General features: G+C 36.4%; 4 protein-coding genes across 4 annotated transcripts; 3 read left to right on the top strand and 1 right to left on the bottom strand.

Annotated features, from left to right (window-relative positions):
• The first annotated feature begins 90 nt into the window (after window positions 1-90).
• On the top strand, window positions 91-3,609 carry LOC9325592 (uncharacterized protein At1g04910). Its single transcript, XM_002892205.2, has 9 exons — window positions 91-388; window positions 526-685; window positions 937-1,015; window positions 1,129-1,199; window positions 1,373-1,461; window positions 1,774-1,897; window positions 1,992-2,275; window positions 2,470-2,599; window positions 2,765-3,609. Exons 1-9 carry the CDS (start codon window positions 381-383, stop codon window positions 3,377-3,379), a joined length of 1,560 nt encoding a protein of 519 aa, XP_002892251.1. The 5' UTR covers window positions 91-380; the 3' UTR covers window positions 3,380-3,609.
• A 114-nt stretch (window positions 3,610-3,723) lies between these two features.
• Window positions 3,724-7,770, bottom strand: LOC9328313. The gene is made up of 13 exons (XM_021012256.1): window positions 7,562-7,770; window positions 7,129-7,240; window positions 6,859-6,941; window positions 6,698-6,763; window positions 6,166-6,266; window positions 5,909-6,027; window positions 5,529-5,569; window positions 5,341-5,429; window positions 5,110-5,269; window positions 4,923-5,039; window positions 4,418-4,462; window positions 4,174-4,305; window positions 3,724-4,079 (listed from the first exon to the last, which is right to left on the bottom strand). The coding sequence occupies exons 1-13, from the start codon at window positions 7,703-7,705 to the stop codon at window positions 3,945-3,947; spliced, it is 1,344 nt and encodes a 447-aa protein (XP_020867915.1). The 5' UTR covers window positions 7,706-7,770; the 3' UTR covers window positions 3,724-3,944.
• A 25-nt stretch (window positions 7,771-7,795) lies between these two features.
• On the top strand, window positions 7,796-10,549 carry LOC9328312. The gene is made up of 3 exons (XM_021012255.1): window positions 7,796-9,061; window positions 9,194-10,167; window positions 10,247-10,549. The coding sequence occupies exons 1-3, from the start codon at window positions 8,407-8,409 to the stop codon at window positions 10,310-10,312; spliced, it is 1,695 nt and encodes a 564-aa protein (XP_020867914.1). The 5' UTR covers window positions 7,796-8,406; the 3' UTR covers window positions 10,313-10,549.
• A 2,432-nt stretch (window positions 10,550-12,981) lies between these two features.
• Window positions 12,982-16,413, top strand: LOC9328311 (high mobility group B protein 15). The gene is made up of 7 exons (XM_002892203.2): window positions 12,982-13,201; window positions 14,047-14,200; window positions 14,574-14,652; window positions 14,800-14,956; window positions 15,048-15,170; window positions 15,276-15,691; window positions 15,788-16,413. The coding sequence occupies exons 1-7, from the start codon at window positions 13,189-13,191 to the stop codon at window positions 16,205-16,207; spliced, it is 1,362 nt and encodes a 453-aa protein (XP_002892249.2). The 5' UTR covers window positions 12,982-13,188; the 3' UTR covers window positions 16,208-16,413.
• Window positions 16,414-16,445: the final 32 nt, after the last annotated feature.

Below are 16,445 nucleotides of genomic sequence, written 5' to 3'. Positions count from 1 at the left end.
AGTTATTTAAATATTTTTTTGGTTTCCATAAATTTTATGAATCTTGAAGATTTGAGAAATGAATGACCTGAAATAATGACATTTGATTTCAGATTTTAATTTTTTTTTTCTTTTTAAATGCAAGTCTAGTTCCAAAGTAATCAACCGGTCGGTTTGATTGGGAGAACCGATATCGGTTTGTTGCGGGCCTAACTCGCGGCTGCGACGGTGATTCGAAGCAGCTGTAGTTAATTACTTTAAAATTTTAATTAACGAAGAAATCAAAAATCTACATCTCGCCAGTGAGAAAGACTCTCCAAGGAGAGAGTTTGTTTACACAGAGAATTACAAATTCTAAAATCACTGGAGAATATCTCGTCTTCTTCCTTGTCTCAAACGCGATGCGAAGGTAAAGATGATTCGGTGTCGCTTCTCTTGCATTTTCTGGGAATTTTTTAGTTTCTCGAAAATAATCTGGTATTGCAATTTTCGTTTCAGTAGAGATGATTCGGCTGGATCGGTGTTGATTTTTGAGTGATGTTGCAGGTTAGGGCACCACAGACTTCATGGGAAGACGGGAGGAGTTGGAACAAAGGGGATGGTCGCGAAACTTTCTATCGGAGTCATTGTTCTACTGATCTGTACGCTCTCACTACTTTTTTCGGCTAACATCGGTAGCAATCGCGAGCCGACCCGTCCATCTAAGGTTAGATCACTTTTGCTATGTATTTGAAGTAGTGATTTCGAGCTGAAGATCAGATCTTCTGTTTGATTGGCCATGAATTGCAAGTAAAATGAAAAATTGAGTATCCGTTATGATTTTCCAGAGTCTGGAACCAAAAGTTTTGCAGGAGCTTAAGATCTGGATTTAATCTCCTGCAGTTTTATAGATGATAATCTTTGTGAGTCTTTGTTGATTAAAGACTTTGATGGATTCTATATGATATTTTTGAGCAGATAAACGTGGAAGAGCTCTGGGAGAGTGCTGAATCTGGTGGTTGGAGACCGTCTTCTGCGCCACGATCTGACTGGCCTCGTATGTTCATCTCGTGTTTTGAGCAGTAAAGATTTAACTCGATGCTAATCTAAAAGTCTTAGGGCATTCCAAGCTTGAAATGATGATATCAATCTTCTGATTCCTTTTTGCAGCTCCTACCAAGGAGACAAATGGTTATCTCCGTGTACGATGTAATGGTGGTTTGAATCAGCAACGTAGTGCGGTAGGTGTTTTTTTCCTTTTACACTCAAATAGTGTTGATGTCCTGTTTGGGTCACTTGACGAGTGGTTTGTCTAATCTTTAAATCTAGTGGAGTTGAGCTAGCTTGAACCCTCCACTATGAATCTGGTTATTTTATCTTCGATTTGACATATATTGACATCTGGATATTGCAGATATGTAATGCAGTACTTGCTGCCCGGATCATGAATGCTACACTTGTGTTACCCGAATTAGATGCAAACTCGTTTTGGCATGATGACAGGTATGTTGATTCCTTTACATCTGCTGCAAAGAGAAGTTAGAGTCCCTTATTACATAGCATTAATTTTAGAAAATATCAGATTTTCTGTGAAATTCTGAGTTGGTTATTAATAGTTACAATTGTCAAGGTAATACAATCCGTATGCCTTTCCAAGTATCATCAGACATTTTTTCTAAGCGGAGTTCTTCTCCTAATGTTAAGGATATGAGTTAATGTGCTGAGGAGATCAAATGCCATTACATGAATTCTGGATTACATGAATTCTGGAAGTATCATGTCTTTATCCGCTAATATATGATTGTTTTATTCCAGTGGTTTTCAAGGCATCTATGACGTGGAACATTTTATTGAGACACTGAAGTATGATGTGAAGATTGTGGGAAAGATCCCCGATGTTCACAAAAATGGGAAAACCAAGAAGATAAAAGCTTTTCAGGTACAAGCATAAAGAGATGTCTGGTTCTCACATAAGCTTGAAGTCTGAATATATGGGTTAAATATCTCTGTTCCTTGTTATTTCCTTGAATCAGATTCGTCCTCCTCGAGATGCTCCTATTGAGTGGTACCTGACAACTGCTCTAAAGGCAATGAGGGAACACAGTGCTATCTATCTTACCCCTTTTTCACATCGTTTGGCGGAAGAAATTGACAATCCTGAATATCAAAGGTTAAGGTGCAGAGTGAACTACCATGCTTTGAGATTCAAGCCACACATCATGCAGTTGAGTGAATCTATTGTTGATAGACTCCGGTCACAGGGCCACTTCATGTCGATCCATCTTCGTTTTGAAATGGATATGTTGGCATTTGCCGGGTATGCTCTTTTGCAACACTTTCTTTCTTCAACTATCAGCTGTAGGGTCATTTCTATTTAGGTAATTTATATATCAAAGTTGGTTTTCTAGAATCTGGTTCTTGTTGAAGTGACTTGCGAAGAAATTGATTGTCTTTGTATCATCTATACATCAGCACACATAGGAATACTGGTTTATTGTCTATTTTCCGCAGGTGCTTTGACATATTTAACCCTGAGGAACAGAAGATACTTAGGAAGTACCGTAAAGAAAATTTTGCAGAGAAAAGGCTTATTTACAACGAAAGACGGGCTATCGGAAAGTGTCCACTGACCCCTGAGGAGGTACTTCTTAATTTTTTTTCCGCATCATTTTCATGTTGAGCATATCCACAGATAGAAAACTGAAACCTATAGAGCAGTAGAGGGATCATAATTGCAGCTAATAATATGGCACTGCCTAGGCTTTAGAAATGCAATATGACATTTTGATTGATCCTTGTGGTGCAGGTAGGTCTTATATTACGAGCAATGAGATTCGACAACTCCACAAGGATATACTTAGCAGCTGGTGAACTTTTTGGCGGGGAACGGTTCATGAAACCGTTTCGAACCTTATTTCCACGGCTTGACAACCATAGCTCGGTAGACCCCTCTGAGGAACTGTCAGCAAAGTCACAGGGATTAATAGGATCAGCTGTGGATTACATGGTTTGTCTCCTCTCCGACATTTTTATGCCAACATATGATGGACCGAGCAATTTCGCCAACAATCTTTTAGGTCATCGCCTTTACTATGGTTTCCGTACCACAATCAGACCAGACAGAAAAGCATTAGCTCCAATTTTCATAGCTAGAGAGAAGGGGAAAACGGCTGGATTCGAAGAAGCAGTGAGACGAGTGATGCTGAAAACAAACTTTGGAGGGCCTCACAAACGTGTATCTCCTGAATCGTTTTATACAAATGCATGGCCTGAATGTTTCTGTCAGATAAATCCGAAGAAGTCTAGTGATAAATGCCCGCCAAATAATGTTATAGAGATTCTTGACAGCCGGTTAGAGAGTGTCAGAGATCCAGATTCAACTTCTCAGACGAATTCCACGGTCACTGGATTAGAACGGTAAGGATCTTAACTGGTAAGCCTTTGGAACGTTCTATACCAAAACTTGTTTCAAACAAAGAAGAGCAGAAGAAGAGAGATGTTTCTCGACATTGTTCATACAATTCAGGTAGCTCAACATCTCTGTGTCAAACTTTTTTCTTTATGAAGCATAGATTTGAATCTTATTTCAAAATTTGTAACAAAATCTAAGAGAAGCGATGAGATTCCACTAATAGTTATTTTACTTTGTTATTTTGGGCCTAAATGCCTTACGAAATTGAGTTTAACCAAAACCCATTAGGTTACAAACAACCGAATGGTGTGGTATTGGAAAGAGTGTTCGAAAACCAAAACACACAGAAACGCTAAAAGCAAAAAGAAAAAAGAAAAAACTACGTTTTTGAGTTTACCTATCTTCAATGTCTATAGCGATATTTAACTGGCGAGACAAAGTTGGGCAATGGAATAATTGATTAAACTTATTAAAGCATTTGAAAAACAAAAGAAATAATCAGAGCTCTAAACCCTTAAAAAAATTCTCATTTCTCTGCAAATTTCAGACATCCATGAGATGAATCTTTTGCTTACTACTTAGTGTTGTGTGTTGGGACACTAAGATAGAACTTAGTGTTCTTGAAGTCATCAAGTAAGGGGTTATATCCGTCCTTTGTTCTCGTCTTTGAAGGTAAACCAAACTCATCCATGAATGCTGATGTATCGAGCTACAAACAAAAGAGAACAAGAAAAGACTGTTAATGAAAAAGTTTCAGAAATATCTTCGCTAGTTGTAACGTTTTAAAGAGAATCTTGTTTTACAGTGAGAGTTCGCCTTTTCCTTCCTTTCTTCGATGGTGTCCCATCTTTTTCCATCTTCCTCCAACCGGAACAGTAATGGTCCATTCGTTCTAAAAGCCAGAAATCGGTTGGAAAAAATATATCAGCATCACCCTGCAAGATCATCCAACATACATATGAATTGTGAAGTTTGTTGAATTAGGTTAGAAGTTTGTGAATAAACCAAATAAGTAGTCAAAGAAGGAAATTTGCTGATATCTCGCACCTTTGCGTCCAGATAACTACTGTAATCTGAGCTACATCCATCTTTCTGCAAATAAAAAAAAATATTGTTAAAGGGACTATAATTATACTTCACGGATGTATGGTGAAACTGTTCTCAAGTTTTCTTGAGACAAGTTTGACATTAAGCAATGCAGAAAGACACTTTCTCAACCGGGCCTTGTGGCCTAGTGGTAAAGGGGTCACAGCTGTGACTTCCGCCACTAGGGTTCGAGGCACGGCCACTGGCAGGTTTACATAGGGGAATTGCCAGCTTCGTGGGATTAGTCATTGGGCCTAGGAAGCCTTTGAGAGACCCGCGGTTATTCAAAAAAAAAAAAAAAAAAAAAAAAGAAAGACACTTTCTCTATACCCAAACCAAGTTCTTGTTGTTTTAAACCTTGAAGTATAGCGTTAAACTTTGGCCATATCTCTATGGCTCAGTGATTAAACAGTCAACAAACACCAAGAAAGGTGTCAATGCATAGTTAGATGAAAAAAGAACAGACCTTTGTTGAAACCAATGGGGCTCTTTCACCCGGAACTTTCACGTCGGGCAAGAAGCTAAAATCTGAAGCAATTAGGGACATCTTTGGCAGCTTTGCATGTAAAACATCTAGCAGTTTCTAGAATTTCAAAAATTAGAACAGAGCAACACAACATCAGTTTTATTATGTGGACACCATTTTCTCTTACCAAACAACCTGTCGGAAGCCAACTACGTCTAGGTTTGGGAAATAGTTTAGACCAGATTTCTTTTGGTTTTGAAACCGGATCATCTTCATGTTCAACAATTTCAATGCAGCGCTTGATCAGTGGATCTTCTAAAGGCTTGTATAGCTCAGAGAGTGCTTCGCTACAGTTTATAAGAAATCGTGATCAATTAAGGCAGAAATAAACTTCATTTGAACCATGTATTCTCGGTACCTCTCTGGTTTATTTTCAACCAAGACTTCCATCCATGGGGAAACTTGACTTTTGGAATAGACAAGATCATGAGGGAGATTATCTAGCACCTGCAATGGTATAAGTTAATACAAATATTAGACGTATGATTCCTCTTCAATACAAAATACCTACCTATCAAATAGAACTACATCTACATAATTACATACCTCAAGCATTATCACCCAGCACGGTTGTTGCTCCACATTCTCTGTTTAAAAATTTACTGTATAAGCACAGATAGATAACTTCATTGTAACAGATAGGTAATATGAGGTTGGCTAATTTATAAACATCTTGATTAATAAGTAGTCTCAAGAAAACTTGGGTATTATCGCTAAGTATTATCGCTAAGTCAAGCACAATCTAGTAGCATAACCTCATTTGACTAACGATTTCTCTGACTAGCTTAATCTTCTAAGAATATTACATTACAAAATCTGGCGAATAACTCACTAATTTAATATTTTCAACCCAATACCTAATTCTAGCATAGCAATAGGAAATTAAAAACCAGAATCTGCCTTGTGCTGAACAAAAAGAACCTTACTCCATCCAGATAGGTTAGATGCATCACGACACTCAACTCGGAACTTTGATAGATGACTTCCAACTTGTGCAACAGTTTCCTTTTGAATCTTAGCCAGTGAAGGACTGATTTCTATAGAACTGATACACATTAAAAATAGGATGTAGTTTATATAACTGTCGCATGTTTCATAAGAATTGACTATGCTGAAGTTCTAGCCAAAGACGATTTTGTATCGCAGCTCAAATTGACAAGAGAGGAAAACTGAGCTTACGTACGTGTAGCTCATGTTATTGTAGATTCTCTCCGGAGCATTCAACATTATATAGTCCAATACACCCTTCGCACATGTGCCCGATCCACCACCAATTTCGTATATCTAAGCACATTTTTGAAGTGATTAACGGAAAAACCAGAGCAAATGTAGACTTTAACTCACAAACCAGGATGAAAATCTTCCTTTTTCCAGATATCAAAACTTTCCTAAATACATATGATCTTAAACAGAAATTTCATGGCATTACTTTCTCCACCTTCAATCGTGTGTTCAAACGATTCTAAACTACACAACCATTTTCAAAATAAAACAGTGGTTTCTCTATTTCAAGTTTTCAAAGCATGAACAACAGAACAGGTGAAAGGCCTAGGCTATCACTAACTAGTTTCCGTGTAGGCTGATAGGTAAAGATAGCTCAGGACTAACTAGATTCAAAGCTTTTCATATAACTATAGAAATCAGAGACAAAATCGCATGTTTTGTTTTGTCATGAAATCAATAATATTCAGATGTAGAAGATCAAAGAAGCAAACCTTTAATGGAACTGAGAGATTTGTGGTACGCAGTATAGCTTCTGCAATCCCATGAGCATACCAAGGCTACAAGAGATGATTGACACCATAAAATAGGATAAGTACAACAAGTGAAGGCTAATCCAAGAAAACACCAAAGAACCCATTCACGACAATTTCACCTTGAAAAGCTCCACAGGAGTAAACCAAGAAATGTCACTCTGCTTGTATACTTTTTCCAAGAGTTTCATGTATGCTTTTCTCCCTGGGACAGGAAAAACTATCGACTTACTAGACATAAAAGAGATGATAACTAGTCAAACAAAGACCACGATGCATTTCATGTAGGGTAAGAACTAATACTGCTATAGTTTCAGCCTTCAGGGCAGGTATAGAGGCGTGGCTAAAATTCAAAAATTCAACACTAGTATCTAACACTTAAGCAAGCCTACCTTCAAGCTGGTTGAACTTAATGCTTCTCTCCAAAACCCCGACAGATTTGGATCGTTGAGAGAAGTAGCCTTTTTGGGGATCATATAATGCTGTGTGTATGAAATCTCGAACCTGTTTCAGTTGAACCAAACATTTAGTAGTCCCACATTCCAGAAATCGCCAAATGAAAATGAAATCTGATAAACATCAAGAATCGGATCTGGAAAGAAGTATGAGACTGTAAACACAAAACGGAGACAGAAATTCTTAACAAGGACCCAAAACAGATAACTCAGAGCAGAAAAAAGTTCTTTGAATTTCGAAAAGTTTTCTCTTTCGGATTGCTTATCAACAACCGCATAATAAAGTTGATCAATTTGTCACTAATTTTACTTAGCCAAGTCACGAGAACTCTGGGAGAAGAAAATGAGGAGAGATTGAGAGCAAACTCACGAGAACTGGTTCATCGCCTATGAGCTTCTGAGTAGAGAAGAAAGCTCGAAGCGATCCAAGAGATGGCAGCTCGAATTGATCAACATTTCTACTCCAAGACAGTAGTGGAATCTTCCGAGAAGGGATAAAGCGAACGAGAGCCATGGACTCTCTATATCTCTCTCTCTCTCTCTCTCTCTCCACGATGGCTTTACTCGATCGACAGTCGAGACTCACACACCGGTTCAGGAGGTTTCACAGAGGTTTAGATCCGGTTCAGGTTGACCCGTTCTAAATTCAAAATCCTTGGTTCTCTTCTTATGATACCAAGCTCGGTTTGTTTAAAATTTAAGCTTTTTAAAAATAAAAAAAAAACATTTTGTACAACTAAAACTTTAGTTATTGATAAAAAAAAACCTTAGTTATTGATAAAAAAAATTAAACTTTAGTTAAATCACTTAAGCTATTATTATTTACGAAAATACTTAAAACTTAGTTATAAATCCAAAAACCAAAATTCTTTTAAAAATATATTAGAAAAGTAAACATGACATTGCATCATTAACGTTCGCATTTGTCCCCACTTGGCTAATGCTAAACCTCAACTTCAGGTAAAATCCAATTTATGCATGGTGTCCAAAAATAGTAACCTATTTGAGATTCATCAACCTGTGGTTCAGCTCTGTTTGCTTTACGTACTTGTTATTTACATTACAATAAAGTACTAAAATTCCGGAATGGAACTTTATGTTTGCTTTAGAAATCTGAAATTGGGTCTATCAAAGTTCGAACACATCATCCATGTTTCTTGATTTTTCCCATAGAAGATTGGACTCAGAGCTATAGAAACTAATATATTTATCAAAATGCCGTGTTTAGATACTCACTATTGGAATTTCACTGGTCTCATAGGCGCATTTCTGAATCTCTCCATAGCTTATTTGCTTCTATGTACATCTCTTTGTATTCATCTCTTGTTGAGATTTCTAGGGTTTCTAGGTTTTTCTCTTCCAAAATTTCACAATGGACGTTTCGGTGATTCAAACATTATGTGGAAATGCCTCCACGAAGACCTTCTGGTGGATCGTGCATCAGAGAGAATCTCAGCTGTAGATCGATCGATAAAAAGCAAAATCCCTTTTGGTTCGATTACTAGTGACGATGATTCGAACCGGTTTGTTGAGTTAAAGCTGGTGAGAAAGAACAGTGGTGATATAAGTAATGCTAGAGTTAAAGATGAAACAGAGGATTTGTCAAGAGAAGAACCAAATGTGATTAACAACAAGGAACTTGGTAGATTTGATCTGATGACCGTTCAGGGCATGAAAGGCAAACGTTTTGTTACACGAAGATCAAGAAACGGTCTTAAAAACCATAGGAGAGGTCGTGTAAATTGTGCAAGTCTTAGATCGGTTTCTTCATCAGAAGCCTTTGATGAGACCGCAAAAACCCATTTGATGCAGCCTTATGATGTCTTCACCAGAGCTACAGATGAGACATGTTCCAATGATGACCAAAAAGGTTTTCTTTCTTACCTTAACTTTCTCGTATTGATATTTTGCTTCTACATTCGAATAATCGATGTTAGGCCTTGCTTTTCATGAATGCGTTGATCTAGCCTTCTATATTTTGTGTTGATACGGGTTATTGCAGATTGTGTAAAGGCAGGAGAGGGGACTAATCTATCTCTTTGGCCGGAATTTGAGAAAACTGTATCAGTTAATGAACAGGTAAAGTCCAATTCATCAGCAGATCAGTCTTTTGTCAGAAATGCAGAGGAAAACTCTGTTAGGGATTTAGAAGAATTATTGAAAGAAGAGCGAGCTGCTCGAGCAGCGGTTTGCGTTGAGCTTGACAAAGAGAGAAACGCTGCAGCATCCGCAGCGGATGAAGCAATGGCGATGATACATAGGCTGCAAGATGAGAAGGCGGCTATTGAAATGGAAGCGAGGCAATTCCAGAGAATGGTTGAAGAGAAATCGACTTTTGATGCTGAAGAGATGGTCATACTCAAAGACATTTTGATACGGCGTGAGAGGGAAAAACATTTCTTGGAGAAAGAAGTTGAAGCTTATAGACAACTACTCGAGGAAACAGAGGAATTGGAATGTTCTTTAACAAAAGAGAAGAATGTTCCAGAACCGGAACACAAACAAAATCAAGATTCTCAAGAGAGAAGAGCTTTGCTCGTTCAAGAACTTGATGGAACGGTTCTTGATATGCCTTATAGAGAAGAAGAAAACAGAGATAAAAGCAGAGATCTGTATAAATCAGATTCAGAAGTCGCTTATTCACGCGTACGTGATGTTTATATGGTGAAGGATGAAACAGATAACATTAGTAAGAAGAAGAACCTAGAAGAATCCTCTGTTAGCAAACCTAAAGAATCGTTGGAGGAAAATAGTATCATTGTCTCGGGGATTGCTCGAAAGCTTCCTCCATTATGTCGTCCACGCAAGAAGTCTCTGAGCTCTTCAGGTTCAAGGAGAAAATCAATGTCTGCGGTTGATTATGAGAGGTTAAAGATTGAGAATGAAGTGGAATTGTTAAGAGAAAGATTAAAGGCTGTTCAAGAGGAAAGAGAGGAGCTTACGAGACGAGCATCTTTGCCTCCTTTACCATCAAAGGTTTAAAACTGATACATACATGAAAATGATATTACGTAAATATCTGACTGAGACTTTTATTATATTGCGTGTCTTTTAGGTTAGGGCTACGTCAGAGAGGCGAAGTTGGAGAAGATCTTCTTCCATGGACCTTCACTCTTCCTGAAGCCTTTTTAATTTTATGCACGTAGATACATACATGTTGTGTATGTATAGGATACAGTATCCGGTTACTTTCGAGCCATCCCTGTAGAGAATGCTTGGATCGCAAGTCAACCCTTTGGGATGTATTTCTCTTGTTTTTCAAACTTCTTTGCGGTCTTTGTGTATAGAAAATACACACATGCATGTGTACATTTGTTTGCTTGCTTTTTGTTCGTTTATATCGACAATAATTCTTGTGTAGGTTTGGTGTATTATATATTTCGTTTCTTTCCGCAGTTTCGTGTATACATTTTTTGTTGATCTTCGGGTTTGAATCACAACCGTGGGCAAAACAATTTATTCGACTTAGTGAATCAAATATTAATTACTGCAATAAAATTTGAAGAAAACTATTTACATGTCTTCTTTTCAAATTAAATCTAATTAAGCTACATTGAAAAAGTCATGCAACAACATCCAAATAAAACGATTGAAAGATATTTTGTGAATATCTTGTTGATGAAAATAGACTACATAATTTTAGTGTAATATCTTTGTTAATTTTAGTGTAATATCACATGTCTAACAATATTTTAACCTCTTTTTTTTAAAAAAATGAAGCTTGTCAATTGACCGATATAAAATATAACCGTTATCAATTATCCATTAATGGATTGAATTTTATTTTGAATGTATGTAAGATCGGGGATAATGTAATAAAATATGCCCGCAAGGTGGTGAGCGAGTGGTAGGGCGAGTCCGGAGTTGAGGGTGAAATCCCGAACCCGGGTTCGATCTTCCTCCCTCGCTGTTATCAACACTTTGTTGGGAAGTCTGGGCTTGGGCTTCGGCCCAGGCAGTTTACCTGGTAGTCTGGTAACAGGCGATCCAGCTACCCCCGGGCATTAGTCGGAAAGCATTCCAAACTCGGTTCAGGCAGTGTGGTAGCCCATCCTTCGGGGTGGTAGTGAGTCCACTCTGTAGCACTCTGGTGCGTTTCTACCGAGGCTGAGCGGATCAGCCGATCGGGTATATAAAAAAAAATGTATGTAAAATATATTTTACAGATTGTTGAGATAGTGAATCTTCTAGGATTTGAATTATTCTTGTGTATATGATGATATCCTCCAATACTAATTACTTCATTATATACAAATGAAAAATGCGGAGAAAGTCATATAATTAATTAATATCATCTTATTCCTTAGATTATCTTCACTTTACTTTTTAAAATGTAAGTAAATATCATTAGTTAAGATTTTTTTTTATATATATAAAGGATGATTGATAAACTAAATACTACAAAAATGAGATATATAACCAATAAAATATCGTCATACACTTTTTGAACTTTCTATCCATCACTTGATCACTTTTAGATAAAAGACAGATTTCAAAAAGCAATTGACAAATTATTTCTATTATCATCATTATCATCATTTTTTGTAACTCATGTTATTATTATCATTTATTTTATTATTATCAAGTTTTATTTGTTTGATTTAAAACAAATAATACTCACAAGTGGTTTTTAGTAATTACATTTACTTACAAACATGATAATAGACGGCTAGAATTTAACAAATAAATTAAATTTATTTTAATAGGTCATAGCTCGTCGTTTACAACATCTGCTTTCGTTAACCAAATGAGTTTAGCATACATTTCCTTTTTATTTTTATATTTTGTAACATTCCTTTTTTTTTGTTTGTTAAGTATTTAACCTTTACTACCGATATGGTGTTTTTTCTTTTTTAACATCTATAAACGATATGATGGTTGAATATGTTAAACTAGTAAACAATATAACGAAAGGTGCCAAGTCAAACTTTTTTAATGTCTAAAATAAGTATTTGTTGTATCATAAACAAATTGATATCTCAATTTATTAAATCTCCTCTTTTTGAAATTATACGGTTACACATGTTCTTGACAACATATATTCAGCGTATATAATCATTTATTCCCATATATTGAAAAATGAAAATCACATGAACGTGTAATTAATATATCTTTTTAGTATATAGTGAAAAAAGAAAAGAAAAAATGCCGTTAGTATAGTGTTCCACTCCCTCACTCCTTTCTTTTTCTTATTTCCCATTTACATAAAAAGTTAAACATATAATAATAATAATTTGTTATAAACTTAATTTTTACAGTTGTTAATTTTTCCAGTCCACTCATAAATAAAAGTTAAAGACGAATACGACAAAATAAATATAAAACTATTATCATATTTTTGTATAAAAATAGAAAAATATCCAATATTTTTAAAAATATTAAATGATATATAATATGAAAATTTTTTGTATATGTTTCCTTATATGTTTCTTAACTTATTCGATAAAACCGTTGATTCAAATTATAGTTTGTAATTTTCCGGTCCACCTGTAAATAACGGTTACAACCGAATACGACAAAATAAATATAAAACAAATGTATAAAAATAGAAAAAAATTTGGTTTCAATAAACTCATTAAACTATATTTATCAAAAACAAAATATTAAAATACAAAAATCAATTTCAAAATTTTATAATCTGTGGTCAATCTTCAAGATCTAAATTTGCATTAAAATAGAAAATTGTTTTCTTCCTTAAAATTGATATAATTTGTTCTTCTTTCTTATCTTCCTCATATTTTTGCATTATTTTCTTATATAGCTCAATTCTCTCTCACCCTTTGAAAAAATATATAAAAAATTTGACCTATTTTATAGCCACCCCATCTGTTATTTATAATCTTTCATCTGGGATCCTCATTTACACAATTCATTCATTCATACATACGCATCAACGTACGCGTCCCTCCATTATATTCTCTCTTATATGCACTACTCTTTCACCACCATTAAAGAGAAGAAACCAAAGCTTTCATTTTTATGAATATTCAAGGGTAAATGGTTAGCAAAGGTGACAACTTTTCGTTCATTTCTTTTAAATCTTCTCTTATTATTTCATCATCATTTCTTTTTCGTCGTCTGGGCTTTTGCTGCTTCTTCTTGTTGTTGTCTCGCGGGAAACCCCAAAATGCTTTCTCTGTTGTATCTATCGAGAATCGGGCTTTTCGTTGTGTGGTCATATAAACAGAGAATTAATGGCTTCTTTGAAGAAAGTTGTTGTTGGGCATTGAATTCTCAATTGATGCCTGTAATGTATTTGTTAATATGCCTGTTCGAGGGGTTTTCTTGGTTTATGTTCCTTCAAATCTCAGGCTAAAATACGTTGCCGGCGCAAAAATTCCCTCTTTTTTCTCAGAGCGAGAGAGAGAGAGCGATTGGTTGAAAAAGATGTGTCTTTGTTATGATTCCTTAGAGTGTGGTTGCTTTTGTAGCACAAGTCCTTTTACATTTAATGGCAATCTGTCGTATTAAGTTTTTGTTCTGCGTAGAAGAAACAGAGAGAGGAGATGAATTCATGAAGGGGCTTTTCAGCTTTTTCCTTAAAGCCTTTCTTGTTTATTTTCTTGGACTTTGCAATCTCTTGTTTTCTTGCTCCTTTAAGTTTTTCTTCATTTGAATCTTTGTGGATAATATTTTTAAATTGAACTCCTGTGTATCTTTGAGTTTCTGTTTGATGGAAGATGGTTAATTACACTCTGATCTGATGTGTAGAGCCTTAAAGTCTCTGACTTTTGTTGTATTAATAAGCCGGATTGATAGTAAATGCTGAAGAAGGTTTAGTGGTTGTTAAAGAGCGTAAATGATCTTAAAGTGCTTACCTTTTTGTATTTTTGTTTTGTTTTTCGGCTGTGTTAGGAATGGCATCAAGCTCTTGTCTCAAGCAAGGGTCAGTGCCAATGAACAATGTTTGTGTTACCCCTGAAGCAACGTATGAGGCTGTGGTTGCAGACCCTAGGCTTTTCATGTCTTCCTTGGAAAGGCTGCACTCTCTCTTGGGTACTAAATTCATGTAAGCTTCTTTTTCCCCTTATCAGTTTTTACTCAGTAGAGTAAGTTCAGTTGTTATCTGTTGTTGGCTCTGATAGAAATTTGTGTTCAGAAAGCCTCCATCTTTTAGATTTGAGCGTTTGGGTTGATAATGATTCATGCTTTGTGTTTTCACCTTGAACTACAAAAGTTTCATGTTTTACCAGTTACCAATGAATAAGATTGTCTGTCAATAGTATGTGTATTAAAAGTAGGGTATTATTCTTTTGTGTTCCTTTTGCTTCTTTGATAATGTATTGTAACTTTTATATGAGACTGATTGATGTTTGGATTTGGTTGCAGTACTTTATAGCTTATAGCTTTAACCATTCTACATATTGCATTGGTGATTATAGGGTTCCAATCATAGGAGGAAGAGATTTGGACTTGCACAAGCTTTTCGTTGAGGTAACCTCTCGTGGTGGAATCAATAAGGTATGTCCTCTCCTCTCAATGACATATTAATTCCATGCTATATGTATTGTCTGTTTTCTATGTATCTCATAAAGTTTCTTTTGTTCTAAAATCTTGAAATCTATATTGACCTTTGTCCTTCGATCATGTTCCTTCTTTGAATTGCAGATACTTAATGAAAGGAGATGGAAAGAAGTAACTGCTACATTTGTCTTTCCTCCAACGGCAACAAACGCATCGTATGTTTTGCGCAAATACTACTTCTCGCTGCTGAACAATTATGAGCAAATCTATTTCTTCAGATCCAGTGGCCAGATTCCTCCAGGTTTGTTCATTAAAACCTGTTTACTATTTTACCAAAATTTCAAATATCTTTCAGTTTCTTCTCTGTTTTGTAACACACATATCTTCTGTAGACTCTCTACAGATCCCATCTGCTAGACCAGGCCTTATGCACGGAGCCATTAGACCTTCACAAGAACTTCAAGCTCTAACCTTTACCCCACAGCCCAAGATCAATTCTGAAGAGTTCCCCGGAGGTCTCAACTTTTTCTCTCTTTGTTTTTGTAAATGTTCCAACTGAGTAACTGTGACTTACAAATCTGAGTAAAACCCTTTTTTGTCTTTTGATGTTATTGTTTCAGGACCTGTTGCTGGATCAAATGTGATTGGAGTGATCGATGGAAAATTCGAAAGTGGTTACCTTGTAACTGTAACAATTGGATCAGAGCAGCTTAAAGGAGTTCTGTTTCAGCTTCTTCCTCAGAACACAGTTGCTCATCAAACTCCGCAACAGAGTCATGGTGTCGTCCCCAACACTTGGAACAATTCTGCCAATCCCCAGGGGGTTATGGGAGGAGTAACAAAACGCCGTAGGAGAAGAAAGAAATCAGAGATTAAAAGACGTGATCCTAATCATCCAAAACCCAACAGAAGTGGTTATAACTTCTTTTTCGCAGAGCAGCACGCGAGGCTGAAACCGCTTCATCCTGGTAAGGATAGGGATATCAGCAGGATAATTGGTGAGCTATGGAACAAGCTGAATGAAGATGAAAAATTGGTATTTCACACACTCTGATCTTTGAATTCTTATCAAACTCTGTGAAGTATCTCGAGTTTTTGTCTCATGATCTGTTTGATTTCCTCTCATTTCTAGGTTTACCAAGGGAAGGCAATAGAGGACAAAGAGCGATACAGAACTGAAATGGAAGATTACAGAGAGAAGCAAAGGACTGGACAGCTCATAAGCAACGCTGTTCCGCTGCAACAGAGACTTCCGGAGCAAAACGTAGACATGGCTGAAGCTGATCTTCCAATAGACGAAGTCGAAGAAGATGAGGAAGAAGGTGATTCAAGTGGTTCCTCAGGCGAAAGCGAGCCACGTGATGATCAGAGCATAGAAACTGATCCTGAATTGGAAGAGCCATCTCCGAATCCCTCAGGTCCAAACCTAAACCCTAATCCGACTGAGATAGTGATGGCTCCTAAGGATAATAACGGCGATGTTGTGATGGAAACATCTCCACTGAAGAAAGCCGATGAGCCGACTGTGGCGGTGACTGCTGAGCAGAACTGAAGATTCTTCTCTTATTTCTTATTCGAGTTGCCAGTTTTCGTGTTCCATAGGTAAAGGTTAGAGAGAGGATAGGGCTTCAGATACCTTACTTTTGGCACAAGATTATGCCTTTTTGGTCTTAGTACTGTGGTTTGTTTTTTTATTTTATTTTGGATTTTTTCTTCAGAAACAATGCAAGTTTATGGTTATAACATTTGGTTGGTCTTTTTGGAATGTTAATTTTCTATTGGGCATACAA

The sequence above is a fragment of the Arabidopsis lyrata genome (genome assembly GCF_000004255.2).
Source record: "Arabidopsis lyrata subsp. lyrata unplaced genomic scaffold ARALYscaffold_1, whole genome shotgun sequence".
NCBI lineage: Eukaryota > Viridiplantae > Streptophyta > Magnoliopsida > Brassicales > Brassicaceae > Arabidopsis > Arabidopsis lyrata.
This window is presented reverse-complemented; position numbering and strand designations above follow the sequence as displayed.

Bases quoted from the DNA above. Each gene is read 5' to 3' on its own strand.
- LOC9325592 (XM_002892205.2), top strand. The intron at 1,016-1,128 runs GTATGTTCATCT...TCCTTTTTGCAG, and splicing joins GCCACGATCTGACTGGCCTC to CTCCTACCAAGGAGACAAAT. The intron at 1,462-1,773 runs GTATGTTGATTC...GTTTTATTCCAG, and splicing joins TCGTTTTGGCATGATGACAG to TGGTTTTCAAGGCATCTATG.
- LOC9328311 (XM_002892203.2), top strand. The intron at 14,201-14,573 runs GTAAGCTTCTTT...TGGTGATTATAG, and splicing joins CTCTTGGGTACTAAATTCAT to GGTTCCAATCATAGGAGGAA. The intron at 14,653-14,799 runs GTATGTCCTCTC...TTTGAATTGCAG, and splicing joins CTCGTGGTGGAATCAATAAG to ATACTTAATGAAAGGAGATG.
- LOC9328313 (XM_021012256.1), bottom strand. From the start codon at position 7,705: ATGGCTCTCGTTCGCTTTATCCCTTCTCGGAAGATTCCACTACTGTCT. The intron at 6,028-6,165 runs GTACGTAAGCTC...AATGTGTATCAG, and splicing joins TACAATAACATGAGCTACAC to TTCTATAGAAATCAGTCCTT. The intron at 4,463-4,922 runs GTCTGTTCTTTT...TTTTATTTGCAG, and splicing joins CCCCATTGGTTTCAACAAAG to AAAGATGGATGTAGCTCAGA.
- LOC9328312 (XM_021012255.1), top strand. From the start codon at position 8,407: ATGCCGTGTTTAGATACTCACTATTGGAATTTCACTGGTCTCATAGGC. The intron at 9,062-9,193 runs GTTTTCTTTCTT...GGGTTATTGCAG, and splicing joins TTCCAATGATGACCAAAAAG to ATTGTGTAAAGGCAGGAGAG. The intron at 10,168-10,246 runs GTTTAAAACTGA...CGTGTCTTTTAG, and splicing joins TGCCTCCTTTACCATCAAAG to GTTAGGGCTACGTCAGAGAG.